Genomic DNA, 12,996 nt, shown 5'->3' with positions numbered 1-12,996 from the left:
GGACCTCGTGGTTCAAAACAGTTTAATCCCAAGAACTTTAAATGCACTCAATCAATTGCTCCTTGTAGAACGGTTTGTACTTATAAGTACAATCACCTCACTGTAAACTTGCACTACAGTTATAATATCGCACAACCTGAGCCACTTTATAAAGCGCGTATTTACATATGATGACGATATCATTTTTAAGGTGAAATGCAGCAAAATATGTTTGTTAAATTATACACATAAAACTTTAACTTCATTTAAATAATCTATATTCTTCACTGTGAGTGTCGTGAAGGATAGAATAATTAAACATGTACTACGAAGATATTTCAATGTTCTTTAAACGTTTTGAAGAATCGGCGCTAAGCTTACAGATGGCTTAACTTCTATTACAGAGCTGATTGTGTGGCGATCGGTTACTTGGGGAAAGAAAAGCAAGGACTCTTGGGCAGCCATGCCAATATATATTGAATATAAAACAGAAAGAGAAAATAACAACACAGCTAAAAACGCAGCGACAAATTTCGACAAAAGATAAATGCTTGTCATGAGCACGAGGCTCATGAAACACATGTTTAATAACGTGCTTTAGCTCCTATCATCATGAAAATGACATCACGTATACATCTCAGTATTTTAGTTATTCAGAGAGCTGTAATATCACGAATGTAATGGACTCTGTGTCCAGTTGAAGGAAGAGAGCCAGTTTAAGATGCAAGTAGTGATTCACACACATAGATCACATACGAGTAGAAGATCAAATACAAAACAAAGCATTTAACGTGCTACTTTAATTACGATGTAATTTTGAAAAACTGGTTAATTAAACGATTTTAAGATGAAGTTTATAATGTTCTACTAAATGACAAAATAAACTACGTGATTAAAGTGGAAATGTCGAGATTAAAGTTGACATTTCGTGCTTTTTCCCCACCGTGTGCCTTTTTTCTCTGTACCCTAATAAACTTTCATATGACAGTCAGACAGTGGGCTTACAACTCGGCTTTCCACGGCAACTTTGATATGTGACTTCTTTTTTATTTCCGGCGCTGTGCGATTTTGTGAATGTGAGCTTTCAAGTTTCTCCAACACGCTATGTCACTCGATCAACTTCCTTTTGTTGATTATACCACGGTTTATTTGAACAAATAGTATGTTTTTCCTTTGCCTCCACTTGGTATTCGCTGAAATTCTTATATTTTCCCCCGTGCTTTTCCCATTTGTCTTTTCACAGAAGGCTGCGCTTAAGGGCGATTTATATTGATTTGCATATTCAAATAGGTGTAATTCTGGGAGGAGTTGGGGCATTACATAATGCGCGTGCACGAGCGTTAGTTTTCACGCTGATCGGGATTTATGTAACAGAAGGATGTGGAAGTTGGAGTACGCAGAGATTTCTGCATCTGGATTTTTCTGTGCGTAAACACATTTCGGCTTTTGTGCTTACGCCATGTTATAGTGCGAGTTCTACGCACGGCGTTATACATGAGGCCCCTGGTGCTTCCTGCTATATGGTTGCAAGACATGGGCGCTATCCAGTGACCAGAGACGAAGTCTGGACTCCTTTGGTACTGTCTCTCTTTGGAGAATCCTTGGGTACCACCGGTTTGACTTTGTGTCGAATGAGCGGTTGCTCATGTAGTCCCAAATGAGGCACATTACCTGCATTTTGAGGGAGCATCAGTTACAGCACTACAGTCATGTGCTGCAATTCCCTGAGGATGATCCTGCTCGCAGGGCCCTTATTATTGAGGACCCGAGTGGCTAGACCAGGCCAAGGCTTCGCCCACGTAACACCTGGCTGCAGCAAATTGAGGGTCATTTCCGGAGGGTGGGACTGGACCGCATGTCTGCATGGGGCGTTGCCAGCCAGGATCCCAAGCTGTTTCATCATGTAGTGGGTGCGGCAACACACTGTATCAGTGCATGCTCCCCAACTTGACTTGATTATTTAATAATATTTTCCAAGCTGGTGACAACATAGATATAAATGGACATGGATGAAGAATATAATATAAACTTTCATTTGGCCAGCATGAAAAATGTATCACATTTTGGTGGTACCTCTTCCCGGACAAGTAGAAAGATGCAAGTTATTACATAGGCACAGCAGTAGTTCTGAACACTGATTACTATGTAATTTCTTATCTGTGTCTATTCTTTAACACAAAGAAAGGCATTAAATATGTACTTTGCATAATGCTACATCTTTGCAGGCTACTCCGTTTTTTTCCTACATTGCAAAGGCATTTATGATGTTAGCTGATGGCTCTAAATTGGGCTTGTGTGAATCTGTGTGGCTTGTGATGGGCAGCCCCTTATTTCTAGCTCTCTTCTTGTAACTCATACTGTTTGAGCTCCTTGGATTCTAAATAAAGTGGGCTAAATAATGAATTGGTGATTCAGACAGGCTGAGTTTCAGCATTCAAATGGAGTCTTTTCCATAATAAAATGTAAATCCGGTAAAATTAAATCCTCTGCTTGTTCTGCATTTAGAGATTCCCTCTTGCAGACTACTGTTGTAAAGAACTGTTTTTGAAGTGTTTGAACACTCTGTATATCAAGTTGCTGCTGCATCATTGGTCACTTGGAGGAGCATTCTATTTTTGTTAATGAACTGATGTATCCAATAAAGTGTCCATAATATGCAAGAAAAGACTTCCACATTGAAAAACTCCACAAAATCTTTTCAAGGTTTTCCATTTAGACTCATAGTTATGTATTTCTATTTCAGAAAATATAGTATTTGGTTTGAAAAAGTGTTCTATGAATTCTTTATAATTTATTTTGAGTATTTATTCATGCCCAGTTTCATGAACACTTAAACATTAATGATATTTCTTTTTTCTGCTCATAATTTTAACAGAAAGACAATGCTATCACTGTTTATATTGGCTTAGCTGATTCTGTGTTCCCAGTAAAACAGAGCTATGTCCCAAACACAGTATTATGTTCAAACACTTGCTTTGACATCCTTTTTTTTGAGTGAGTATCAATAAAGGTTGCTCCTGCATATAAACTTTGATAGCTACTGAGAGACAGTAAATTTTGTATCTTTTCTGTTATAATAGTTACAAATATAATTGCAGATAATTAGTATTGTTTATTTATTTAACTAGGGCTCTGCCCTCTGCTCGCTTCGCTTACCAACCCTCGGAGGCTTGGGTTTAGTTGGTCCTCTTAGAGAAAGCAATTTTATTTAAGGAGATGGTATATAGAAGAGTATGTGTGATGCTGGACGATGACGATTTGGTCCTTAGTTATTTTAGAGAGAGAAATCAGTTACTTGAGTATTTCACTACAACTGTCTATTTTAAATACCAGGAAATAATAAAACGTAGTAAAAAGTAGAAGTAAAAACGTAATAAATAGTAACGCCTAGTCAAAAACAATATTGTAATGTCCCTTTTCAGGCAGGAGAAATAAACCATACAGGCAAGTGGTTGTAGCAGTTCAAAACAAATGTTTTATTGCTCTTCTGTCTTAACTGGACAATGCAAACTGGTCAAACACTTGTCAAAATCGCCCCCCCAGTGACTTATTTAAGAGTAGCAGATGTTGCTCCTCTGCCTGCACCTCTCCACAGCAGTCTAAGCAACCCCATTTGCATGGCTTTTTAGGACACACTGCCTCAGTGGTAATTTCTTTTCCAGACTGTTACAATATTATGAATTTCTTTATCATCTAACTTACAGTATCTATATTAATAAAAGGCAAAGCCCTCACTGACTCACTCACTCACTCACTGACTCATCACTAATTCTCCAACTTGCCGTGTAGGTAGAAGGCTGAAATTTGGCAGGCTTATTCCTTACAGCTTACTTACAAAAGTTGGGCAGGTTTCATTTCGAAATTCTACGCATAAGGGTCATAACTGGAAGCTATTTTTCCCCATATAATGTAATGGAGTCTTGAGTTGAGATGGCGTGGGGAGTTTCGTGTGACATCATCACGCCTCCTACGTAAGTACGTAGAGAACAAGGAAGAACTCCAAGCACAAAACGCCATTTCACAATTGAGAAGGCAGAAAAACATTATGAAGCAAATGATGCATATGCGGAAACAAAGCACGGCGTGAACCGTAAGTTTATATTAAATTAAGTTCATAGACAGGCTGCCACTAGCGTTTGTAATTTAGTGCCTGCCCATATAAGGCCGTCCATCAGCGGCAATCCAATACAAACACTGCCGGTAAATGTTCACGGGTGAAGGACTGTGCTTATGCAGAGGAAGATGAGATGGTCAGGGTGGTGTTTGGCACAAACTCATTGAAACTGCGAGAGAAACTTTTAAGTGCCGGGTCTTAGCTGACATTACACGAGATGGCACCAGTACAGCTGGGAACCTTCGATGCAAGAACACCAAGCGGCTCACGGAACTGACGCATGCGCAGACAAAAGCAACAGTTCCAAAGAGTGCTGAACAAAACCAATTACACAATTGAGAAGGCAGCAAAAAATATGAAGCGCCTTATACATACAATCATATTCATAAGTGCAGCTACTGGGAAACAAAGCACACGGTGGAAAAAGTGAATGTCCTGCTAAAGGAAGACAGTGTAAAAAAAACCCGTGCATGCAGTTTGTCACATCACAGATAAAAAGGAAGACGAGCTGTTTATTGATGCAGTAAGGAACTAATCGATGAATGAAACCTCTTATCTTTACAACGATTGACAAACACGGAATGTAACTTGAACACATCCTACAAATACGAGCCTGATTGAAAGAAATAATGATAATCAAATCCTTGATGACAGCAACATTCAATAACACTCACAAAACAATTACTGTATATTGACAATCATGTTACGCTATTTTTAAAATGTTCCCTTTTCTTTTCATAACTTCTACTTCTCCACTGCGTACACGGGTATATATATAAATGTATATATATACCCGATCTACAATACATACTTTAGCATAGACAAGCCACACGCTGTGGCGAATTGTAGAGTCTTCCTCTACGCCGACATTCGAGGTTCGATTCCCGAGAGGGTGTACTGACTATGTACGCGCTACCTGATTCATTTTACCTTCGATCTCCTTGGTTTGGGACGTATGAAAAATATTAGGTTAACGCAGAATCATGTTACGCTATTTTTAAAATTTTCCCTTTCTTAGCACAAGCACAGCTGAGAAGCTTCGATGCATGTACTCCATAACGCTTAAAAATAACGATTTAATCACACTTTCAATTCCAAGCAAACGGAACTTTTGTCAATGCATGATTTCCTGGTACATCCATTACACTGATGCACACATCACAGCTACAAAAATGTTAGAGTCGGAATAAAGCGCGTTCCTACGACTGATCATTTCGACTACCCGAAAGCCTTGATAAAAGCATGGTTTTGTGCACACTGAAAAGCAAGCAAAATTAGATGCATTACAGAAAGCGGACTTTGTGGCTCTTACTGGGGATCATTGGACTTCCGTGACCGTTAGTAATTCTAAATACATCTAATTACAAAATGTTCAATGATCACACTGTTTTAGCCTAATGTACAAAATAATTTTGGCTAATGTTACTCAGAGTTTAAAGAGTAAGCTGGTCAAATTACCTTTTATGTTTCTGACTTATTTTTTAAGAAGAAAACTGCACTTTATGTTGAAATTTTGGTTATTATTATTTAAAGACAATACTATTCTGAAAATGTACTTAAAGTACTTAAACTACCACTTTATTTTTAAGTCTGCCCAATTTTAACCAGGGATGATATTTTTGTTTCTGTTTTGAATTCAAATGCAGTTTAAAAGCTTTTTTTTCAGAAATTAAAACAGCTTCAGTTTACAATATTCATGTCCATGTCTATTATTTGATTCTGTCGCCCACTAAAACCGCTTTTAAATTAAAAAAAAAACATTTGCGATTTGGGGCAAATTTACGTGTGCGATTACATACGATTAATCAAGATTAATTCTTACACAGCCTCTAATTAATTGGATTAATTTTTTAATCGAGTCCCACCCTATATATATATATATATGTAGATATATATATGTAGATTTGTATATATATGTGTATATACAGTATATATGTAGATATGTATATGTTGTATATACAGTATGTATATGTGTGTGTGTATATATACAGTATGTGTATATATGTATATGTATATATATGTATGTGTGTATATGTATATATATATATATAATGTATATATATATATATGTTTATATGTATATATATGTTTATATATGTGTCTGTGTGTGTGTATATATATATATATATATATATATATATATATGCCAGCAACACTCATGACAATGACAAAACAATTACATTAACAATCATCTTACGTTATTTTTAAAATGTTTGCTTTTCTTTTTCATAACTTCTTTAACACACTACTTCTCCGCTGCGAAGCGAGTATTCTGCTAGTATTTTATAAATGTTGCTTTTTTGCATTTCTGTTCTCATATTGTTTGGACTATTTTCCTCTTTTTCATTTATTGGACAATTCTCTTGGTTCTTGATTTTTATTATATGCAGCTCTTTTTTGTTCATTTTTTTTTCTCGATGTTTATTATCAGCTTTTGCCACTCTTTTTCTATTGTGATTTATAATTTGACATTCTTGAATAGATAATTTGCTTTACTGCCTTGCCATTATAACCAATTGCGTTGAAGGGCGAGTTAGTAGCACTGAGAGTTTCACAGGGCGGTATGGGGAGAGGATGTGCGCAGTAGGAGTAATGCTTGGGTGAGCGGTGTGGAGGTGGAGTGGTAATGTCAGAACAACGGGGAGTTGACAGAAAACTTTTTTAACAGAGAGATACTGTTAATTACAGAATCTGCTATAGATAAAAGATCAAATAATTAGACCCATATATTTCTTTGCCTATACAATAACATACTTTTTGTCTCACCGAAAAATGTAATATATAAGATAAGCAATGTATATATTTTAGTAGAAAGTGTTGGTTTTAATGTTTTTTAATATTTGTCAGCCAACTGTGTAATTTTTCTTTTTTTTTCTCAGTTACAGATAAATTTACAGAAAGCATGTATGTACTTGCTAATGAACCATCTGTGGCACTGTACCGCTTGCAGGAGCATGTGCGGAGATCATTGCCAGAACTTGTCCAACACAAGGTAAGTTGATGTTATACTAAAAAAGGTCCGTGCTAAATTTGATCATAAATATGAACTTAAGACAAAACTGTGCCTTGGATTGTTTAAATTATAAATTGTCTAACCCTAACCTAACCTGATTTTGAGATTTTTGGTCTAATTACTAGGGCAGTGTTTTAAAACATTTTAAAGCACTGTCTATTGCAAAGGTACTCTTTTAACCTGTGTATATCACTGCTAACAGTTCTCTTTATGATTGGTCAAAAATGCTTATTTTATTTGTTAGATTTAAAAAACAGATGAACTATGATCTATTCTGTGTGATTTTTTTACAAGTTGTTTATCAGATACAAGGTTATTAATATTCAGAGGAAAATGTATGGTATTTTTAATTAAATATAAAAAGTCAATTTTGCACATCTGTAACTGCGCCCAAACTAAAATGCACACAAATTGTATCATCATATTTTAGAACCATTTTGGTGATTTTTAGACCGTTGAAGTAAAGAATAATTTCTCAGTTAACTGCCTTGGCTTTCTTAACATGAAACATGTCATACATTATGTTGCAATTCATAGACATAAGAAATTCCATTACTGTGTAAATTATTTTCTGCAAATGACTTCCAGCATCCATCCATCCATCCTCTTCCGCTTATCCGAGGTCGGGTCGCGGGGGTAGCAGCTTAAGCAGAGAGGCCCAGACTTCCCTCTCCCCGGCCACTTCTTCCAGCTCTTCCGGAGAATCCCAGCTTCCCAGGCCAGCCGGAGACATAGTCCCTCCAGCTGTCCTGGGTCTTCCCCGGGCCTCCTCCCGGTTGGACGTGCCGAACACCTCACCAGGGAGGCGTCCAGGAGGCATCCTGATCAGATGCCCGAGCCACCTCATCTGACTCCTCTCGATGCGGAGGAGCAGCGGCTCTACTCTGAGCCCCTCCCGGATGACTGAGCTTCTCACCCTATCTTTAAGGGAAAGCCCAGACACCCTGCGGAGGAAACTCATTTCAGCCGCTTGTATTCGCGATCTCGTTCTTTCGGTCACTACCCATAGCTCATGACCATAGGTGAGGGTAGGAGCGTAGATCGACTGGTAAATTGAGAGCTTTGCCTTATGGCTCAGCTCCTTTTTCACCACAACAGACCAATGCAAAGCCCGCATCACTATGGATGCCGCACCGATCCGCCTGTCGATCTCACGCTCCATTCTTCCCTCACTCGTGAACAAGACCCTGAGATACTTGAACTCCTCCACTTGGGGCAGGATCTCTCCTCCAACCCTGAGAGGGCACTCCACCCTTTTCCAGCTGAGGACCATGCTCTCGGATTTGGAGGTGCTGATTCTCATCCCAGCCGCTTCACACTCAGCTGCGAACCGATCCAGAGAGAGCTGAAGATCACGGCCTGATGAAGCAAACAGGACAACATCATCTGCAAAAGCAGTGACCCAATCCTGAGTCCACCAAACCGGACCCCTTCAACACCCTGGCTGCGCCTAGAAATTCTGTCCATAAAAGTTATGAACAGAATCGGTGACAAAGGGCAGCCCTGGCGGAGTCCAACTCTCACTGGAAATGGGCTCGACTTACTGCCGGCACTGCGGACCAAGCTCTGACACCGGTTGTACAGAGACCTAACAGCTCTTATCAGGGGTCCGTACCCCATACTCCCGAGCACCCCCACAGGATTCCCAAGGGACATGGTCGAATGCCTTTTCCAAGTCCACAAAACACATGTAGACCGGTCGGGCAAACTCCCATGCACCCTCCAGGACTCTGCTAAGGGTGAAGAGCTGGTCCACTGTTCCGCGACCAGGACGAAAACCACACTGTTCCTCCATAAATCCGAGGTTCGACTATCCGACGGACCCTCCTCTCCAGAACCCCCGAATAGACTTTTCCAGGGAGGCTGAGGAATGTGATCCCTCTATAGTTGGAACACACCCTCCGGCCCCCCTTTTAAAGAGGGGGACCACCACCCCGGTCTGCCAATCCAGAAGCACTGTCCCCGAAGTCCATGCGATGTTGCAGAGACGTGTCAACCAAGACATGTTCCAGCATGAAAGTCAAAACTATTTATTTTTAATATTTAAAATATTGTACCCTGCCCAGGTCATTGAAGTTGTTGCAGACTGGAATTTGATTAATTTCTCTGGGTTTCATTCTGCTGTTTTGTCCTTTTTCTTTTTTTCAGACAGACATGCAGGGCTGGGAGGAGCAGAGTCAAGGAGCAATATACACTGTGGAATATGCTTGCAGGTAAGCCACTTGAAACTGTGTGGGAATATTGAAAATAGAACAGGCATCATACTACCAACCTGAAATAGGTGATTATAAAGAACCACGCAACTTGAGAGATGTAAATGTGTTATGAGTTTAATTCAGGTGGGAGGAATAGAGCTAATGGAAATATAAGAAGTGTGTCATTTTCTTAATTTGCTTATTTTTTTCATTTAGTGTACTTGAAGTTTTGATAGGGGGTTAAATAAGGCAGCTTACTGGAAACCCAATGGAGATCTAATTAATTATTCTTGCTCTGAAAAGTTTTTTTTCCTCCTTGTATCACTAGTGCAGTGAAAAGTATGACGAACAGCACCTTGTACTTCAAAAGTATTGAAGGGCTTCTCCGAGAAACTATTGGCATAAAAGACCAAATGAACTCCTCTCAGGGGCGCAGGTAAGAACAACTTTACAGTATTTATTTAAAAAAAAAAGTAAGAGCCAATAATAAAGCTTGGTGGAGGGAAATATTTACAGACCTCTCTGATGGGTGATACTCGGGATTTACAAGAGAAGATTGTTCTGTCTCTGTTGCCAGTTTTGTTTTTTGACCCTCACTTCAGTATATATATTGCAGAATCTCATAGAATTTCATGTACTAAGGTAGTTATTTATTTTACCCAGCTGAATTATAGACATAATCCTGTCGTGAGCTATTTTTTTTTTCTTTCTAAAACCTTTTTGCTAGTATTGCTTTAGGTAGCTATAAAGATGTGGCTATGAGAAATTAACTACGTTTAATTGTTTGTTTATAAACTCAAAGACCCTAGAGCAGGGGTGGCCAACTCCAATCCTTTAGTAATCTTTAGTAGTAATTAAAGAGATTAAGTAAGCAATTGTCTACTTAAATAAAATGAATACATTGCCATATATACAGTAAAACAATAATAGATTTTTCTGGTTTTCTAACAAAGGTAAAACCCTTACTGTTGAGTATTTCTGAAGCAATTTAGTGTGACTGGTTCATCCCTCTGAATAACTAAGGTCATATGACTGCAGATATTAGACCTTTATCAAAGTGGTGGCAGGAATACAGTCAGCTGCAACAGTTTTTTTTTTTGTTTTTTTTTGAGAATCCCTCATCTAAGCCACTCACTCCAAGTAATCCCTGCACTACAGATTTACTAGACAAAACATTGCAGTTGTCGCCAGTTTAGTGTTGTATAATATCAGGTGGTCTTCTTTCACACCTAGTGGAAATATACTGTTTATTCCATGCAGTGTACATTATAATATTAAGTATATGAGCAGGCTCCTTGGTTGACTGTAGATGCTTTTTTCTTTTGTGGTCCCTAAGTTAGAATCATTACCCCTTTATTTGCTCTTTATTTTTTTTCTTCTTTTATTCCCTTTTGGTTTTGAACGACCTGCATGCTGCTTTAGTGACGTGAGCATGTGTGAAAACCCCACTGTTCCTCCTCTTCCACCATCACAACCCCCTTCCTCCTCTTGAATTTTGGACTTGATGTTGAAATTCTGCTGGGCCTGTTCCTGTCAGGTCAGTATGTATGTGTGGGTTTAGGGGGATGGGATTCTTTTTTTTCTTCCCCCTAAGTGGGGTTGCCTTGGGAAGAACTGTATTTCTGCTGAGCACTCTTCATGCTTACTTATAACATGTCTTTAAGGAAATGTGTTGCTGTGCTGTCCCTTACAAAGGTGATTGGTAAACAATCCTTTTGCACTTAGTTTTCTTTTTATTGTGCATGTGCTCCTTGGTATTCATGAAACACATTGTACCAGGTGGTATATGCTTTTTTTATTTTGTTTTATTTGAGTATTCACAGTCATACAGCCCTTCAGGCTCATACATAGAGCCTTTATTTTATTTATGCCATTTCAACTACGGAGCCTCACAGCCTAGTCTTCTTTAACTCAGACTCTACATTGCCTGCTACCAGAACATTTTGCAAAACCACATGGACTGTTCCAATTACATTCTTTCAAAACACCTGTCTACAGCAGTATCTAGAGAACTAAATTCCTTTTCATGTCTTGGAAATCCACGTACAGCCAAAGTTTTTTAAATATTCATTTGAAAATACATTTAATCAGTCAATAAACCTTAATTTATCATGCCAACAATATAATAGCAGGCAGGCTAGATATTTGCTGGTTCATAAGCAGGTGGTCTTTGTTTCAGGATGATGACATTAGATATCAAACTAAAACAAACTAAATATTTTTAAAGGAATACCCTATAAGTAAATGCTCAATTCATGTGCATTGAATACATCCTTAAGGCCAGTATTTTCTCTAAACATACAGGCTCTCATACAATTACAGCATAGAGATTTGAGATAATTAAATGGTCCAATAACAGAAGTGCAAGAGAGTTTCTGACTTTTTGCAGCGGTTGCTGCAATGACCCTGTACCAGAATCCACCCTTTGCCCTGAGGAAAGACTGTTTTAAACAAGGGTGGAGTCCTTCCCAGATTTCTTTGCTAGAACTGTCCTCATTTCATTATTGACCCCATTCCATGGTTTGGTCTGTGTATGGAGCAGGCCTGACTCAACAGAGAGAGTCCTTTGCATCCGTGGAATTGCACTGGTATGTGACTCCTTATCTGTTTCATTATTGGTTGAAGGGACAGGAACATTTTGCTGCTGACTGGGTTCTGGAACAGGAGGATAGGAAAACTGACGATGAATTTCAGGACGGCTCTTTCGTCTCTCTGGTTCCTCCTGGTTGCTGCAATTTGGCTCTGTGCTTGGTGTCACTGCTCCATGGTCATTTTCAAATACTGCATCAGAGAGCTCTACATGAGATGCTGCATGGGAAGCCCTGAACATAGTGTGCAGCACACTGCCTATCAGCACCAAGACACCTATTGCCAATAGACAGGCACTGGCAATTCCTGCCTCAAGCTGGTAGTGCAGGAGCATGTAAATGGAGAGTGCTGTGAAGTAAAAAAAACACAAAGAGAGAGAAGCCATGACACTCAGTCACTGCAGTTAATGTCAAAGTTTATAGGAAAGTTTATGGTGTCAGGTGAACATGCAGTCAAAAATCACACTGAGAACTTTGTATAGGTTATGTTAGGATGCTTCTTATAATGTGATGTGTTCCTTTCTGACAAAAATTTTTTTTGTGATATAATTAGGAAACGAACAACGGATGCTATTGTGCAGAGGGACTTGGGAGACCGGCACAATGCAGGACCGAGCTGAGCTGTCAGAGGAGATCCCCATTGAGAGAGGTGGTAGACATGTCATGGTGGGAGGTGTGGCTCCAGAATGCAGTTTTGCATATAAGGGCAGAAACTTCCTGTGAGCCAGCAAAGACTGTACCAGAAGGCAATGCTCACTCTTTATCTAAGTTAAATGACAAACCAGGATGTAATTCATTATACAATGCAGAATGTCTGCTTCTGCCCTCATCTATTTCATTGCTATAGTTCTGCTGTATTTCAATGCCACCACCCCTTTCTATGAATGCCTGAAAAGTATTTGGATTTAAATTAATAATTACTGGACTTTTAGAAATATCAAAATAAATGTCATTTTGATTGGGCTATAAAATGACTCTGCTAGGAGATATAGAAATGAGCCTTCATGCCCCTAACTGGTGTTGGGATCTGACAGCTGCACATAGGATTCCACCATATCCATGTATTTTGACTTGTTTGTCTGTTTCACAAATAAAAAGGTTGTATTA

General features: G+C 38.9%; 1 protein-coding gene across 2 annotated transcripts in view; it reads left to right on the top strand.

The window, feature by feature from the left end:
* The window catches only part of borcs8 (BLOC-1 related complex subunit 8), a 19,611-nt gene extending 6,615 nt beyond the window's left edge, over nucleotides 1-12,996 (top strand). The window contains exons 2-6 of one of the 2 annotated variants that reach the window (XM_039766696.1): nucleotides 6,973-7,085; nucleotides 9,255-9,319; nucleotides 9,630-9,737; nucleotides 10,724-10,838; nucleotides 12,443-12,996. In XM_039766696.1, the coding sequence (XP_039622630.1) occupies nucleotides 6,973-7,085; nucleotides 9,255-9,319; nucleotides 9,630-9,737; nucleotides 10,724-10,793 (356 nt within the window). In that variant the 3' untranslated portion in view covers nucleotides 10,794-10,838; nucleotides 12,443-12,996. The remainder of the gene's footprint in view (nucleotides 1-6,972; nucleotides 7,086-9,254; nucleotides 9,320-9,629; nucleotides 9,738-10,723; nucleotides 10,839-12,442) is intronic. The other variant, XM_039766697.1, reaches the window with a different exon arrangement.

This window comes from Polypterus senegalus, chromosome 10 (assembly GCF_016835505.1).
Source record: "Polypterus senegalus isolate Bchr_013 chromosome 10, ASM1683550v1, whole genome shotgun sequence".
Taxonomy (NCBI): domain Eukaryota; kingdom Metazoa; phylum Chordata; class Cladistia; order Polypteriformes; family Polypteridae; genus Polypterus; species Polypterus senegalus.
The sequence above is the reverse complement of the archived record's forward strand: the minus strand, read 5'-3'. Positions and strand labels throughout refer to the sequence as shown.